Genomic DNA, 18479 nt, shown 5'->3' with positions numbered 1-18479 from the left:
ATGTTTTTTTGTGGTTGTTTAGACATTGTGCAACTATTTTTGTGAAACTGAGGGTCCATGTCACTCTATACTGACTACAATGAAAAATAAGTCAAACTTTTCATGCCATAAATGTTTTAAATACATTTTTAGAAATGTTAAACTTATCCAAAACTCCAGTGATATTCATACAGCTGAGGGCTCCAACACCTGGCAGATAAAGATACCAGGATTCAGTCATAAACACACGGTAGACTGTTTAATTATAATGTGCTTGTAAGCCACAGCACATCTAATACATAATTGTGAAAGCAACACAAAATTATAGCAAAAAAGAAAAAACAATTTTAATGTTGCTGTAGAAAAAAAAAAAGGTTATATGAAGAATCATATGACGGTGCTTCTTTGTCAACAACATAAAAAGGACACAGAGTGCATTAGAGTGTCTGTTCTGTTTACACGCCAATATTTTATACACAGTTTCTGGTATGGTGTGTCAGCTGTCAGTTACTCCTGCAAATTAACTGCCAAAAATGAGACGAACTGAATCACTTAGTGAGGTGGTAACCAAGGGTTACCTTTCATATCCCGTAAGATAAAGCTGCAGAATGGAATCTTGGGAGAATAATTAGACAGAACAAAACAGAAAACTTACAAAAAATGAAATAAAAAGGCATTCTACAATATGGAATAACAACCCGGGGAGCTTATAAATAAGTGGATATATATTACAGAATGCCTCTGAATGTTTAAGCAAAATATCATAGTACAAACATTCCTTTTGAAGGCTTAGCAATGCTTGGGAAATACAGTACAAGTTTTCTCCAAATAGTTTTTAACCCTTTGAGCACTGAGATTTGAATAATGTTCTTACCTCCATTTTTTTTTTTTTTTTACCCGAATAAATATACTTTTTTAAAGTCAAGTTGTGCAAAACTGTAGGCACATTGCCCCTGTGGCTTTTCAAGACTTGTTGTTTGAAAGAAAATGATATTACACCACTAATAAATATGTATAATTTAAACATGAATTTCTAACTATATAGATGTATTGTAAAACAATTATACTTTTTTGTTTTAGAATAATAGTTTTTGAATATTTTATAAAGCCATTTTTTGTTTGTTTGTAGCTATTAAATAATTTACAATGCTCGGGTGTAGAAAAAAAGAGATTTAACCTGTTCAATGGCACTGAAGAGGTTAGAAAAAACATATAATATACATAGGCACAGCTTATGTAAAGGGCATACTATACTGCATCAGTTCCTTAAAATACAAGTAAAAATGCAGAAGAGAAAAAAATGTCATCAACATCAACCACAATTTTCATAATGCAAGTCTGTACATTTATTTACACCAATTTTTTTAAAACTTGAATAAAACCTTGCACAGTATTGTGAGCAGAGTTTTGTATTATGGACTGAAATTTTCATATTTTTTTTTTAAAAAAACAAAGTTTTACTAAATGAACAGAAAAAAAGTGTTCCAAAGTACTCAGAGGGCTAAAGATTTAAAGGCTGAAAAATCCTAGCACACTTAAATCAAAATGAAAAATAGTGTACCAGATTTTGTTATAAATGCTTATTTAAACTGTCTGTTAATACATGCAGTTTGGTGCACCAGTGGATGCACGCAGCTAATTTAATTTACACAATTTCCAAACACTTACCACTGTATTTTAACCTTCATATTTTAACAGTAACAAAGCTGAGTTTGCACCTCTATTAAACAATGTACAGTTTTACAAAACAGTTCAGAACCCAGAGTAATTCTCCGCAGATAAAATAGGAACATGTGCCAAGAAATATATGGTTGCTTTAAGGCTTCTTTGACAGTTTTTCCTCAAAGCAAACTACAGTCATTTTTCATAAAAAAAAGCAAACACTACTGCTTTTCTAGTTCAGTGACGTACAGAAGGTGATCCTCCGGCGATTTCCCATGTGTCTTACTTAGATGGAGTTTAACAGCATGCTTGCTTGCAAATGTCCGATTGCAAAGTTTGCACTGATAGGAAGTTCCATTCTCCTCATCCGGAGAAGACACCAGTTTTTCTGATGGGGATTTTGTTTGTGCTATTTGATTGTTTATTTGTTCACTGGATAATTTGGACAAATCCCTTATCCTGAAACCTAGATGTGATTCAAGATGACTGATGTATGTAGAAGGAGTCCTTATCTGAGAGGCACAGTCATTACAAAAAAATACTGGATGTCCAGTGTCTAAGTTTTTAAGGAATTTTGTCCCACCTGTCCTTCTTAGCTGGTATTTCACATTGGCTAGCCAGTGGCTAATTGTGGTCATGGAGAGTCCTGTAAACCTTGAAATGTGCATTCTTTCTTGAGGACTCAAGTCTGACATTACATATTTTCCTTCTGAGGTCTGTCGCAGGCTTGCTGCAAACTGTGCCTGAAGTATTAACAAGTGTTGTGGGTTCCAGTTAGATTGACGACCCTTTCTCTTCTGAGCTGGTGTGTTTTCCTCTGGTTCCTCTAGTGTGATGCCGTCAATGTCAGATTTTTCAGATATACTGGTAGGTGTAGAGGATTTTGATGTGTGGCTTTCTGTCAGATTCTTCAGCATATCAGAAATATCTGACAAGGCATTCTCTCGAAGAGGTGAGTTTGACATAAATGACACAACTGCAGATGTCTTTGATGTTGTCACTGTAGATGATGAAGATGCAGAAGACACTGTTGTTGATGACATAAGTGCTGATGCCAAAGAGCAGTTTTTGTCACTCTTCCCTTTTGTCAAATCTATGGGCTGGTCATTGTTGATATGATAAAAATACCGGTCTAAATGGTCTGTTTTCTTGGCTTGTATAGGTGGGGTTGCCACTGCAGCCTTTTCTGCCAAACTGTTACTCATTTTAAAGAGCATACTCATAGGATCCAGTGCAGGTAGCGATGGTTTAGCTGCCTTTCCAAGGTGGATATTCATAACAGACTGCAGTGCACTTAAAGGATTGACAAAGGGTTGTTCTGGAGGATGATCTGTTATTATTGCAGTACTACTACTTAAGCTGCCTATAAGTGACTTTACATGTTCTTTACCATTTTCCACAGGTTCTAACACTGGGCTTTCCTTTCCATTTTCTCTTTGAGGAACTGGGCTGTTCTGCTGGCTTTTAAACACAACTTCACAATTAACATCAGGTTTAAGTGACTCACTCACTTCACTGCCACTGGGTGATGGTGTTGCTCGTTTAATTGGTGAGCATTTGCCTTCTGGTTCTTTCAGTTTTTCTTCCACCTTGGCTACCTTCTCTGTAACTTTCTTGACTAACTCTTCCATAGCATGAAAATTTGTTTTTGGCACAGGGGAGGTCTGACTGCTTGGTGGAGACACCATTGATTGATTTTTTGTTGGTGACATAACTTCATTGTTCCCATACATAGGTTTCAATTGTGTATTTTTCCCTGAGGAACCCAAAGACAACTTCATCATGTTAGGAAGCTGGTAAGCAGCATGGATGCTAGGGTAGCCTCCCCAGCTTGGAGTGCCATTTTGAGCTTTATTTATAGCAGATGTCACTGTATTCTCTAAGGATTTGAGAATATCCAGACCACCTTTTGGACTTTCATCTAAATCATTTTCAGTCAAATAATGATATTTGGAGGAGACGTCAAACTTTTCCTCTTCTTCATTTAATTTCTCTTTGTCTTTAATTTTATCATCTGGGATTCCTTTGTCTTTATCAACCTCTTTCTTTATATCAACATTTAATTTTGGTGAGATACACATGTTGTTATTGGCTGGAGGAGTAAAGGTTGTGGCAGCTAATGGTACAGACTGTACCTTCTCATCTAGCAAAGATGTTGGTGTCACTGGTCCTTCTATGACAGGTTTGCCTTTCTTCAGTGCTGAATTTGTTACTTTTATAAAATGTCCTGTAACCATCATGTGTGCAGTGAGCTCCTGCAAGGTGTCATGGGAACTTCCACATTCCATACACTTCAATATCTGAGATTTTCTAGCTTCAAAGTGCCAGGCATAGCTGGCACCATTCTGGTGACCATAGCGATTATTTGGTGTAATATATGGGTTTGAATTCTTCTGCAGGGCATCATTTGTGTCTGAAATTGTTGCTTTTGGTGTCCCCCCTGTTGAATCTGGAGAACTTGGAAGTTCGAGTTCTAAAGGGAGTTTTTTTCTAGAAGTGGGGATAATTTTTGCTGTTACAGCTGTAACAGGTTCTTTGAGAGGCACTTTTTGGTAGTGTTTTGTTTTAATCATGTGAACACTTAGGTCCTGAAGTGATTCAAATGAATGACCACAGTACATGCACTTTAGTACTTTTTGGGCATCTTCCTTTCCTTCCATTTCAAGTAAAGAACGCTTCCGTGGCTTAGACCATCGCTTAGGGTTATTGTTATCAATTTCATGGTTATCGTCTCTGTAATGTCCTGTTTCATTCATGTGAACCGTTAATTCAACCAAAGTATCATAAGCAGCACTACAGTCCTTACAACGAAATTTACTGGCACCAGTAAAAATAGAACCATATAATTTACTGCTTTGTCTGTACAATTGGACAGTACTGAAAAGGCTTGGCTCAGGAAGAACCCTGCTCTGAGAAACTTGTTGTAGGGTTTTGGCCATTGCAGACTGATGCCAGTCAAAGCTTCCACTCCCACAGCTGCTACTACTGCTGCTGCTACTACTACTGCTAGCATTGTTCTTTTCTGAAGTAGATTGGTGGAGGTTTAAACTGAGGCTTGACCAATAGGAGTTGGAAAGAAAGTTATTGTAAACGGCTTTCATCTGTTCTAAACTGTCTGATACATTGGAATCTTCAAGAGGTGCCAAAGTTTCTTTGCTTTCCTCCTCATTTTTCAAGGAGCTATTTTCGAAGTCAGCCATGCGGTCACTAGTTTCACTCACATGGGAATCACTGTCCATTTCATGGCTGGAAAATTCAGCAACTGGAGAGTGCTGGTAACTTGGAGAGCTTTTTGTGAATTCTGTTTCAGGACATGTGTATTTTGCTGAAGGCTCCCCATCTTCAGCTTCCACCTCATCTTCACCTTCCACATCTTCGTCAACAAGTGCCGCTGCTTTCAGTTCATCTGAGACATAGGCTGTGAAAGAAAAGATACAATATTAGAGGCAATTAGGGTATCAACAACTGTTTATATCCACAATAAAGCACAATACATTTAATTCTAATATTAAACAGTTAAAACTGTACTTTTTTTTTTCTTTGTGACTATAAAAAAAGCAAAGAAAAAAAAGGCTCTTCAAACATAATTTGCTACCTTATTCTTCTCAAGGGGCAACAGCTTGAAATTAAAACTAAATTTGAAATTAATGAAGCACATTCTGGAGGTGGCATTCATATCTAAAGTAATAAATTACTTGTATCAACCTTAGAGACAGCAGTTCCTGTCTGTCAATTAATATGTCTTATGCTTCTTCTACCCCTAATGCATTTCTTGACAGACAGATTCACAATTTAAATTAAGCACACTTTTTTTTTTACTCATTACATTTCTGATGCTCAACCTTTAATAAACATAAAGTACAGAACTATCAATATAATTCTTACAATGGAAATAATTTACATCAATTACAATAAATTATAAAATGATTTAGATTTTGTATGCGACTTGAGCGTGAAAAAGAAAATGGCTTAAAAGCTTATAATAACTTTTTTATTATTTTAAGTGGTGCAGGTACAGTTCCTGCAGATGCACTGTAACTCATTTCTGTTAACCCCTTGCATGATAGGTCTTTAAAAGGGTTTGTTTTATACAATCTGATTCTGTTGAAGATTTTCATTAGTCTGTGTAGAGTGTTCACAATAACTGCATAAATATAAACTATTTTCAGAAATGTCAGGGTGCTGGCTATTTAGTCTGCTTTGTCAATATTTGTTCTGTGAATGTTCTGCCTACACACAGAAAAGATTTTATTAAATGGCATTGGTGAAACTTTTATTAATAACTTGATGAAACTTTTAATGTAATATAATTTGTAATGATATATGAAGGGGGTACGGATTATATTAAAAGGAACATGTTAGTGCAGTATTAAAATATTCTTATTCCAGAAGTTGCCTTGGTAACTAAATGCTTAACTCCTGCTTAAAATAGTTAATTTCCTACAAGCTGGATTGAGTCAGGACATAACCGGTGGATACTGGCTACATACGTATGACTGATTGGCTTACTGGACATGCACTGCTCATGAGCCACAGTGTATTTAACTGTATGGGTTAAATAGACATGAAACATTTTGTATAAACTATTGCCTATCCTACACTCCCAGTCCCCAGGATAACAAAAAGCAAATTCTATAACTTGCACATTAAATAGCTGGTTTAGGCAAGTTGCAGCATTTTGAAAATTTAGGTTACACATAATGGGCTCTATTTAACAAGCTCCGTAAGGAGCTTCATGGCCCCTGTTTCTGGCGAGTCTTCAAACTCGCCAGAAACAGCAGTTATCAAGCAGCAGTCACAAAGACCGCTGCTCCATAACTTGTCCGCCTGCTCTGAGCAGGCGGACTGACATCGCCACAATACAACCCGATCGAGTACGATCGGGTTGATTGACACCCCCTGTTGGCGCCCATTGGCCGCGAGTCTGCAGGGGCGGCATTGCACCAGCAGCTTTTGTGAGCTGCTGGAGTAATGCTGAATACGGCGAGCGTATTGCTCACCGTATTCAGCGAAGTCTGGCGGACCTGATCCGCAGTGTCGGATCAGGTCGGAGAGACCTTGATAAATATGCCCCTTTGTCTTTTGGTCTGTCTAGTGAGTGTGGAACAAAGCCCAATTTAAATAAAAATAAAAAAAAAAAGTTGCTCAGCATCTTTTACCTACATGGTTACCAGGACATGATAGGACAATAATAAAATGCTCTTATAAATTTGAGTACTTTATCATTGCACTAACATGTCCTTTTATAACATGCTTATAATGAAATAGATAGCTGATAGCTCAAAATGTACATGTTTTACATTAAAGCCAACTTAACTGTCAAACTCAAACTACTTCTCCTGAATGGTAGTGGCCTAAAAAAGCATGATAGCCCTAGATTCATCAATTCCTATGTTATCATATAAAAGTGAGTCACTAAAGAGCAATAAAGATCACCAAATTGTAGTTACTCACTGGCAAGTTCCCTGAACAATCTGTGAATCTAGAACACTTGTCTATCAACCTTATCAGAAATCATCAGTTCAAAGCAATGTTTACTCTATTACTGTCTAAACTCTCGGCTAGATTTGGAGTTTTGTCGGTAACGACCCGAAAAACTAACGCCGGCTTTTTTCTGGCCGCACCATAAAATAACTCTGGTATTGAGAGTCCACATAAAGGCTGCGTTAGGCTCCAAAAAAGGAGCGTAGAGCATTTTTAACGCAGCTTCAACTCTCGATACCAGAGTTGCTTACGCAAGCGGCCAGCCTCAAAAACGTGCTCGTGCACGATTCTCCCATAGGAAACAATGGGGCTGTTTGAGCTGAAAAAAAACACCTGCAAAAAAGCCGCGTTCAGCTCTTAACGCAGCCCCATTGTTTGCTATGCGGTAACCCTTCCTACGTCTGCACCTAACACTCTAACATGTACCCCGAGTCTAAAAACCCCTAACCTTACACTTATTAACCCCTAATCTGCCGCCCCCGCTATCGCTGACCCCTGTATATTATTATTAACCCCTAATCTGCCGCTCCGTAAACCGCCGCTACTTACATTATCCCTATGTACCCCTAATCTGCTGCCCTAACATCGTCGACCCCTATATTATATTTATTAACCCCTAATCTGCCCCCCACAACGTCGCCTCCACCTGCCTACACTTATTAACCCCTAATCTGCCGACCGGACCTGAGTGCTACTATAATAAAGTTATTAACCCCTAATCCGCCTCACTAACCCTATAATAAATAGTATTAACCCCTAATCTGCCCTCCCTAACATCGCCGACACCTAACTTCAATTATTAACCCCTAATCTGCCGACCGGAGCTCACCGCTATTCTAATAAATGTATTAACCCCTAAAGCTAAACCTAACACTAACACCCCCCTAAATTAAATATAATTTTAATCTAACGAAATTAATTAACTCTTATTAAATAAATTATTCCTATTTAAAGATAAATACTTACCTGTAAAATAAATCCTAATATAGCTACAATATAAATTATAATTATATTATAGCTATTTTAGGATTTATATTTATTTTACAGGTAACTTTGTATTTATTTTAACCAGGTACAATAGCTATTAAATAGTTAAGAACTATTTAATAGCTAAAATAGTTAAAATAATTACAAATTTACCTGTAAAATAAATCCTAACCTAAGTTACAATTAAACCTAACACTACACTATCAATAAATTAATTAAATAAACTACCTACAATTACCTACAATTAACCTAACACTACACTATCAATAAATTAATTAAATACAATTCCTACAAATAAATACAATTAAATTAACTAGCTAAAGTACAAAAATAAAAAAGAACTAAGTTACAAAAAATAAAAAAATATTTACAAACATAAGAAAAATATTACAACAATTTTAAACTAATTACACCTACTCTAAGCCCCCTAATAAAACAACAAAGCCCCCCAAAATAAAAAATGCCTTCATCCGATGACGACCGGCTCCATCTTGAAGACCTCCACCGCGAACCCATCTTCTTCCGGCGACGTCCAACTGAAGAATGACGGTTCCTTTAAGGGACGTCATCCAAGATGGCGTCCCTCGAATTCCGATTGGCTGATAGGATTCTATCAGCCAATTGGAATTAAGGTAGGAATAGACGCCATCTTGGATGACGTCCCTTAAAGGAACCGTCATTCTTCAGTTGGACGTCGCCGGAAGAAGATGGGTCCGCGGTGGAGGTCTTCAGGATGGAGCCGGTCGTCATCGGATGAAGATAGAAGATGCCGCTTGGATCAAGATGGTTGCCGGTCCGGATCGCCTCTTCTTCCCGGATAGGATGAAGACTTTGGAGCCTCTTCTGGACCTCTTCAGCCACCGGATGATGGATCGCCAACCCCCGCTTGGGTTGGATGAAGATTTTGGAGCCAGGACGGATCGGTGATACCTGGTGAGGTGAAGACAAGGTAGGATGATCTTCAGGGGCTTAGTGTTAGGTTTATTTAAGGGGGGTTTGGGTTAGATTAGGGGTATGTGGGTGGTGGGTTGTAATGTTGGGGGGGGTATTGTATGTTTTTTTTACAGGCAAAAGAGCTGAACTTCTTGGGGCATGCCCCGCAAAGGGCCCTGTTCAGGGCTGGTAAGGTAAAAGAGCTTTTAACTTTAGTAATTTAGAATAGGGTAGGGCATTTTTTATTTTGGGGGGCTTTGTTGTTTTATTAGGGGGCTTAGAGTAGGTGTAATTAGTTTAAAATTGTTGTAATATTTTTCTTATGTTTGTAAATATTTTTTTATTTTTTGTAACTTAGTTCTTTTTTATTTTTTGTACTTTAGCTAGTTTATTTAATTGTATTTATTTGTAGGAATTGTATTTAATTAATTTATTGATAGTGTAGTGTTAGGTTAATTGTAGGTAATTGTAGGTAGTTTATTTAATTAATTTATTGATAGTGTAGTGTTAGGTTTAATTGTAACTTAGGTTAGGATTTATTTTACAGGTAAATTTGTAATTATTTTAACTATTTTAGCTATTAAATAGTTCTTAACTATTTAATAGCTATTGTACCTGGTTAAAATAAATACAAAGTTACCTGTAAAATAAATATAAATCCTAAAATAGCTATAATATAATTATAATTTATATTGTAGCTATATTAGGATTATTTTACAGGTAAGTATTTATCTTTAAATAGGAATAATTTATTTAATAAGAGTTAATTAATTTCGTTAGATGTAAATTATATTTAACTTAGGGGGGTGTTAGTGTTAGGGTTAGACTTAGCTTTAGGGGTTAATACATTTATTAGAATAGCGGTGAGCTCCGGTCGGCAGATTAGGGGTTAATAAGTGTAGGCAGGTGGAGGCGACGTTGTGGGGGGCAGATTAGGGGTTAATAAATATAATATAGGGGTCGGCGGTGTTAGGGGCAGCAGATTAGGGGTACATAAGGATAACGTAGGTGGCGGCGCTTTGCGGTCGGCAGATTAGGGGTTAATAAGTGTAGGTAGGTGGAGGCGATGTTGTGGGGGGCAGGTTAGGGGTTAATAAATATAATACAGGGGTCGGCGGTGTTAGGGGCAGCAGATTATGGGTACATAAGGATAACGTAGGTGGCGGTCGGCAGATTAGGGGTTAAAAAAAATTATTCGAGTGTCGGCGATGTGGGGGGACCTCGGTTTAGGGGTGCATAGGTAGTTTATGGGTGTTAGTGTACTTTAGAGCACAGTAGTTAAGAGCTTTAGAAACCGGCGTTAGCCCAGAAAGCTCTTAACTACTGACTTTTTTCCTGCGGCTGGAGTTTTGTCGTTAGATGTCTAACGCTCACTTCAGAAACTACTCTAAATACCGGAGTTAGAAAGATCCCATTGAAAAGATAGGATACGCAATTTACGTAAGGGGATCTGCGGTATGGAAAAGTCGCGGATGAAAAGTGAGCGTTAGACCCTATTTTGAGTGACTCCAAATACCGGCGGTAGCCTAAAACCAGCGTTAGGAGCCTCTAACGCTGGTTTTCACGGCTAGCACCAAACTCCAAATCTAGGTCTAGATTTCTATTGAAGTGAGGAAGTCATGGTTTGACTCTCAAATCACTTGACTTCAAAATAAAGTAGTTTGCTCATGTCAGACTTAACAATGCAATAATCAAATAAGGTCAATACAGTTATATTAATTAACTCATTAAGTTTCAGTCAACTTTAATTGACTGATAGGACACAAAATCACAGCAAAGTACTGTGATTATGGCGGTGAAGCAATTCTGTATCAATATTATACTGCACTTTATGTGCAAAACTGCAGAGCCAGATTCTATTTTATAATCCACCTAGTGCCCCAGATTTATGTTTGCACTGGTTAGGCTGGCACTGTCATTAAGAATTGCAAAGCAACATGTAGCAGTCCTTTCTGGTAGCAAGGGGTTAAACATCAAAATGTATCCACTGAATGTTTATGGTTTTATTGTTATTAAAAACTGCAATGCAACATGTAACAGTCCTTTCTGGTAGCAAGGGGTTAAATAACATCAAAACTTCTGGTATATAAAAAGAGAAGAAAACAACTTCAAGCATCTGAGTATCAGCAGGCAAGAATGCTTTCAAATATGCAGAAATCATAGTGTCCCTGCATTTTAACATTGATATTATTATCAACATAATACTTGTGGCAATTTTGCAATTTACTAAAGCTGACATTTTTTCATTTTGCATACACTTAGAACGGCTTGCATATGCCATGAAACGTCACTTATCTGTATTATTGGGCTAAATATATAGATCGATATCTAATCTATCTATCTATCTATCTATCTATCTATCTATCTACCTGTCTGTCTGTCTGTCTGTCTATCTATCTATCTATCTATCTATCTATCTATCTATCTATCTATCTATCGTTCTGTCTGTCTATCTATCTATCTATCTATCTATCCATCTATCAATCTGTTTGTCGGTCTACCTACCTATCTATCCATCTATCATATATCTGTATGTCTGTCTGTCAGTCTGTCTTTCTATTTATCTATCTATCTATCCATCCATCCATCCATCCATCCATCCATCCATCCATCCATCCATCAATCTGTTTGTCTACATAATAATATGCTTATGGCAGAATCAGACATATGAAGCCACACCTTGCTTAGTTTTTGGCATTCTTTGTTTCTTTATTGCATGTAACATATTCAATACTGTTAATTAATGCTATGTAAACAACACTATTTTAAAAGATAAAAAACAACAACAATATGTTGTTTGGAAGGATTTAGTGCAGAAGAAATATAGCAGACACTAGTAATTGCACTGCGGGATTGCATTTCATCTGGCGTTATAGTACTTCCTGGGTAAGCCTCCTTTGTGATTACAGACAAAGCGCGGCAATCCTTGGTGTCTCATATTACTTTCACTATGGGCTATTACGGCACAAATTGATTCCCACCCACAAGTGTTTTTCATTCTCTCTCACACACTATAAAAGGATACTGTTATTTCAGGTGCTAAGACATCTCTTTATTTCCTTTTTCCTCTTATTTTTCTTAACCTTTTTTTTCCAATACATTTTAATCTGTGATATCTACATGACCTTCAGGTAAATAAATAACTAGCATAATTAGTTAGGCTGTTACTAAAATATTGGTATTTCTTCACGCTGCACAGATTAAAATGAGAGTTACAGAATTCCATTTAGGTACAGAAAATTTAAATAATCGTATCATTTAAAGCAAAAGTAAATCATACAACCTAAATCCATAGGCAGTGTACAGAGCAGTGGATGTACACTCTCTTTAGACTATGCAAAGGAAGTACAACATTTGATTGGCTGTAGGGCCTGCCCTTTGAAGAATAAAAAGGCTTGCTACAGGGAACTGATAGCATAGCACTGAGAACCCACTGGGATGCAGAATCATATGTAAAAAAAAAAAGATATTTATAAAAATAAAAGCTAGCATTTAATTCACTGTATCTTATAAAACATATCTAATAATTTTCAGGCATGGGCATTCATCATATCAGAGATCATATCCAAGAGGGCCCTATAAGGGTTTGTTTGTTGCATTCACAAACAATAACATCACATAACCAAGAAGCGTTTACAACACTCTGCTTCTTAGCACCAAACTGTTAGCTGTCAATGTGACAGTGTTGTAGGTCTTAGGTTTTGCCAGTAGTTTGTAAGGCAGTTGTGTTCAGTTATAAGTTACATAAAAAGTTATAGGCAATAAAAGCTTGCACATGTATAATTTATCTAATGTGATCTTGCAATGTCATCTAATATTAAAAACACCATATAATCTTATGTACAAACATTATTATGATTATAGCATACATTGAATGCTGTAAATATAATCTGTGCATGGCTGTTGTGTTTAATGTATTATTAATATTTTTATAGATACATTTAAAAGGTGTGTGTGACAGTGCAGATTAGCTTTGTGGTACAACATATTCTTGTCTCCTACATCCAATAAGACTATGATAAAGATATATTAAAATCATGCATGCATCTTCTTTACATTTTTGACTGTATTAAGCCTCTGGGGCCAAAACATGAAATATCTGTGCCACAAAAGCAAAGACAGTTGTCAAGAGTGTTCCTTTATAAGCACCCTCATCATGACCTGTGTTAATGAAGTTAATTGAATTTAAGATCAATAATGGTTAATTATTGCAATTTGACATTCTAAGATAAATGGCTGAGAGACAGAGAAATGTGCTGGTATCTGGATTCCCAAACACACTGCGGTGTAAGAGGGATCACACAGCCAGGCATTGATCCAGGCATCAACTCATCGACCTAATTCTCTGATAAATGTGGGCTTTGCGCAGCTACAAGTAAATGTTCTACCAGACTAGTCTAACCCTTGTCACTGACCAAATCTATATGAGCTGGACCCTAGAAATCTATTGAGATGAAAGTACTGATGGAGAAACAAGACACTCCAATAAAGGAACAGTTTTCATATATTGACTATTAAAGCTACATGTATTGTAATTATTGCTAATGAATCAATACTAATGATATTCTAGTGTAAAACAAAATAATCTATTTTGTATTTTGATATGTGTTTAACTTCTGCAAAGTGGTTAAGTACATAGTGAAAGTTGTGCTCCGGCACCATTTCAGATGTGAATACAGCTGGTGAATCAATAAGGAGCAAGAATGCATAGGCATTCTCCAGTCACTGACCTTATCCTCATAAGCAGCAGAAAGGGACATTTAAAGGGACATGAAACCCCAAAATTTTCTTTCATGATTCAGATAGAGAATACAATTTTAAACAAATTTTCAATTTACTTCAATTATTTATTTTGCTTCCTTCTCTTGTTATCCTTTGCTGAAAGGTTTATCTAGGAAAGCTCAGGAGCAGCAAAGAACCTACGTTCTAGCTGCTGATTGGTTGTTGCATATATATACTGATTGTCATTGGCTCACCTATGTGTTAAGTCAGCAACCAGTAGTGCATTGCTGCTGATTCAACAAAGCATACCAAGAGAATGAAGAAAAATTGATAATAGGAGTAAATTAGAAAATAGCCTAAAATTACATTCTCTATCTGAATCATTAAAAAAAATTGAGTTTCGTATCCCTTTAAGAAGTAGTATTTTTACTATTTTAAAGGAATTAAATAACCACAGAGATAAACAGAATAATTTTGTTTAAATATAAAATGCTCTCATTACAAAGAGTAGTTTCTTTAACACTAGTACGTCCCTTTAAGAGCATAAAATACTTGGCATTAATAGGACAAAAATGGTAGTATAAGAATATCATATATTTACAGGGATGTCCAATCTTTTCCCCTAAGCAGCTATATTAGCACTCAGATAGCCAGTGAAAATGCAACAAATTGAAAAAAACAAACCATATACTGTACTTAAATATAAACAGCCTTTAAGTGAACAATGAGAATATGAATTTATATAACAGATATGGCTCGCACAAGTCTCAACAATGGGCAATGAAGCACCTGTATTTTTCAAGAAAAACAAAACACATATATGATTTCCCCCTTATGTGACTCTTACGTCTTTCACGGTTCCTGCTTACAAAGGTATAATGTTATCATAAAATCCAAGAATTGATCAAAACAACTTCGTGGTTCATACACTTACAGTAAAAAGAAATAAAAAAAAACATATTGGCCCACAGCCTTGGATTAAACAGATCTGTGTGTGTGTGTATATATATATATATATATATATATATCACAGAATTTTCTGCAAAGATTATATTGGAGTGAAAACATTCCCTAAACTTGGTCACACCTAAATGTGTAAATGTACACAAAAATAAAGCTGCCTTAAAGCGTCTAGAAAGCTGCAAAAGTTGGGGTTACCATGGTACCATGCAGAGAAAAAAACAAAATGGTACAATTATAACAAACGGCTCAATGATCAAAAACTTGATGACATAAAGAGACATTTTGCAAAATCTTTGTTTGTGTGTATGTGTTTTTAAAGTATTATATTGCAGTATTCTCCCCAGGACCTTTTTAATGGAGGAACCACCCAGCTGATTTTACTGACCACCCGGCTAAAATAAAGCTTAAATTAGCTAATAAAATTGTTTTATCATTAAATACATTTATGTTAAATTATGCAACTAATCTGTGCTTTGGATAGCTGCAAATGTTATAATATAACAAAGAATTACACTGCCCCCACACGGCTACTTCATAATACCATCTGGCTGGCACAATGTTCTGTGGAGAACACTGTATTGTAATGTAAGTATCCTTCACATCCAAAACCCTGTATAGTTAGATAAACAGCTCTCAAGCTAAAATTTGCCTTTCTAAAATTCTTTGACAGACATTGCAGTACTGACAAGACTTCTTAGATAATCTCATCAGGCCCCCCGAATCTTTATACATTTGCATTGCATACATCCCTTATTACCCTCTTTAATAGTCTGACGAGTAAGTTATGCTATTCATCTATTGAAATGACAAATCTTGGAGGCTGGTCCACTATTCATTTTTTATATTTATATCATGTCTAATATTTTTTGTCCTTCCATGTACATGAGTTGCAACACATTAGAAGGCTGTATTCAGTGAATTATACACACATCAGCAGCCCAGAGGTTTGTTATAGAGGGTCATTTATCAGATCATGAGGTAACGTTCATTGTAGTCAAGGTGAGATATGGCCTCAACATGCGCTTTACCGCTCACAGAGCTTTTTGAATTTTCTTTTTTTTTCAGTCATACAAATCTTACAAATATAGGTTGAATTATTTTATTTATGGTACATATAATATATAAAGTGGCATAAAAAAAGAATCAGTATCATGCCATTAAATGTTCTCCTTACTTTAACAACAAAAACATTTTTCATCTTGTTTTAGTATCAGCTTATCTGTAGCCATAGTTTTTTCCCCCCCTTCTGCTCATCAATTCAAGGGTTGTGGTAACATTTTTGTCAGAAAAAAAGAGTTCAAGTACTGTACTAAAGTGCCAATCCAGACTCACTGGGGAGTAGAAAAAGTATGATTTCCTGAGAAAAATTAAAAGAAAAGGAGGCAAATTAAACAATCATTTTTTTTAGTATGTTTAATGAAAGGGGCATGAAACCCAAACATTTTCTTTCATGATCCAGATAGATCATACAATTTTAAACATCTTTCCAATTTACTTCTATTATCAAATTTTCTTCATTCTCTTGGAATCTTTAATTGAAGGATCAGAAATGCAATACTGGGAGCTAGCTGAACATGATGAGCTAATGACAAGAGGCATATATGTGCAGCTACCAATCAGCATCTAGCACCCTGTAGTGTGTTGATACTCCTGAGTCTTCCTACAGTATCTCACAAAAGTGAGTACACCCCTAAGTGGAAATGTCCAAAATGGGCCCAAAGTGTCAATATTTTGTGTGGCCACCATTATTTTCCAGCACTGCCTTAACCCTCTTGGACATGGAGTTCACCAGAGCTTCACAGGTTGTCACTGGAGTCCTCTTCCACTCCTCCATGATGACATCACAGAACTGGTGGATGTTAGAGACCTTGCGCTCCCCCACCTTCCGTTTGAGGATGCCCCACAGATGCTCAATAGGGTAAAGGTGATGCTTGGCCAGTCCATCACATTTACCCTCAGCTTCTTTTGCAAGGCAGTGGTCGTCTTGGAAGTGTGTTTGGGATCATTATCATGTTGGAATACTGCCCTGCGGCCCAATCTCCAAAGGGAGAGGATCATGCTCTGCTTCAGTATGTCACAGTACATGTTGGCATTCATGGTTCCCTCAATAAACTGTAGCTCCACAGTGCAGGCAGCACTCATGCAGGCCCAGACCATGACACACCCACCACCATGCTTGACTGTAGGCAAGACACACTTGTCTTTGTACTCCTCATCTGGTTGCCGCCACACACGCTTGACACCATCTGAACCAAATACATTTATTTTGGTCTCATCGGACCACAGGACATGGTTCCAGTAATCCATGTCCTTAGTCTGCTTGTCTTTAGCAAACTGTTTGCAGGCTTTCTTGTGCATCATCTTTAGAAGAGGTTTCCTTCTGGGACAACAGCCATGCAGACCAATTTGATGCAGTGTGCGGAGTATGGTCTGAGAACTGACAGGCTGACCCCCCACCCCTTCAACCTCTGCAGCAATGCAGGCAGCACTTATGCGTCTATTTCCCAAAGACAAACCTCTGGATATGACGCTGAGCATGTGCACTCAGCTTCTTTGGTCAACCATGGAGAGGCCTGTTCTGAGTGGAACTGCTGTATGGTCTTGCCCACCATGCTGCAGCTCAGTTTCAGGGTCTTGGCAATCTTCTTATAGCCTAGGCCATCTTTATGTAGAGCAACAATTCTTATTTTCAGATCCTCAGAGAGTTATTTGCCATGAGGTGCCATGTTGAACTTCTGGTGGCGACAGAGTGTTGTCACATGAAAATATATAATAAAATATTTACAAAAATGTGAGGGGTGTACTCACTTTTGTTAAAATTAGATAACAGAAGTAAAGTAGAAAGCTGTTTAAAATTGCATAAACTAAATCATGAACATTCAGTTTTGACTTCACAGTCCCTTTAAACATTTTAATAGGGACTTTTAAGTTTAATGTACAGATGGATACAGAAATAATTTATGAAAATATAGTATGTTTCCATAGCAAATTTTACTATCAGATACAGACTAGCATATACAGCTATGAGATAAAGACTAGCATATACAACTATGAGATACAGAAAAGCATATAAAACTGTGAGATACAGACTAGCATATACAACTATGAGATACAGAAAAGCATATACAACTATGAGATACAGACCAGCATATATAACTATGAGATACTGAATAGGATTAGATATACAACTATAAGCTACAGACTAGCATATACTACTATGAGATACATAACAGCATTTACAAGTATGAGATACAGACTTGCATATACAACTATGAGATACATAAAGCATATACAACTGTGAGATACAGAAAAGCATATACAACTATGAGATACATAAAGCATATACAACTGTGAGATACAGAAAAGCATATACAACTATGAGATACAGAAAATCATATGCAACTATGAGAAACAGAATAGCATATACAACTATGAGATACAGAACAGCATATACAACTATGAGATACAGAATAGCATATACAACTATGAGATACAGAACAACATATGCAACTATGAGATACAGAATAGCATATACAATTATGAGATACAGAACAACATATGCAACTATGAGATACAGAACAGCATATGCAACTATGAGATGCAGAACAGCATATACAATTATGAGATACAGAACAGCATATGCAACTATGAGATGCAGAACAGCATATACAATTATGAGATACAGAACAGCATATATGACTATGAGATACAGAACAGCATATACAACTATGAGATAGAGAAAGCATATA

General features: G+C 36.6%; 1 protein-coding gene across 1 annotated transcript in view; it reads right to left on the bottom strand.

Moving 5' to 3' along the window:
• Positions 1-301: 301 nt before the first annotated feature.
• The window catches only part of TSHZ3 (teashirt zinc finger homeobox 3), a 118485-nt gene continuing 100307 nt past the window's right edge, over positions 302-18479 (bottom strand). Inside the window, exon 2 of the mRNA XM_053701759.1 lies at positions 302-5059. Coding sequence (XP_053557734.1) covers positions 1863-5059 — 3197 coding nt within the window. The 3' untranslated portion in view covers positions 302-1862. The remainder of the gene's footprint in view (positions 5060-18479) is intronic.

The sequence above is a fragment of the Bombina bombina genome, chromosome 1 (assembly GCF_027579735.1).
Source record: "Bombina bombina isolate aBomBom1 chromosome 1, aBomBom1.pri, whole genome shotgun sequence".
Taxonomy (NCBI): domain Eukaryota; kingdom Metazoa; phylum Chordata; class Amphibia; order Anura; family Bombinatoridae; genus Bombina; species Bombina bombina.
The sequence above is the reverse complement of the archived record's forward strand: the minus strand, read 5'-3'. Positions and strand labels throughout refer to the sequence as shown.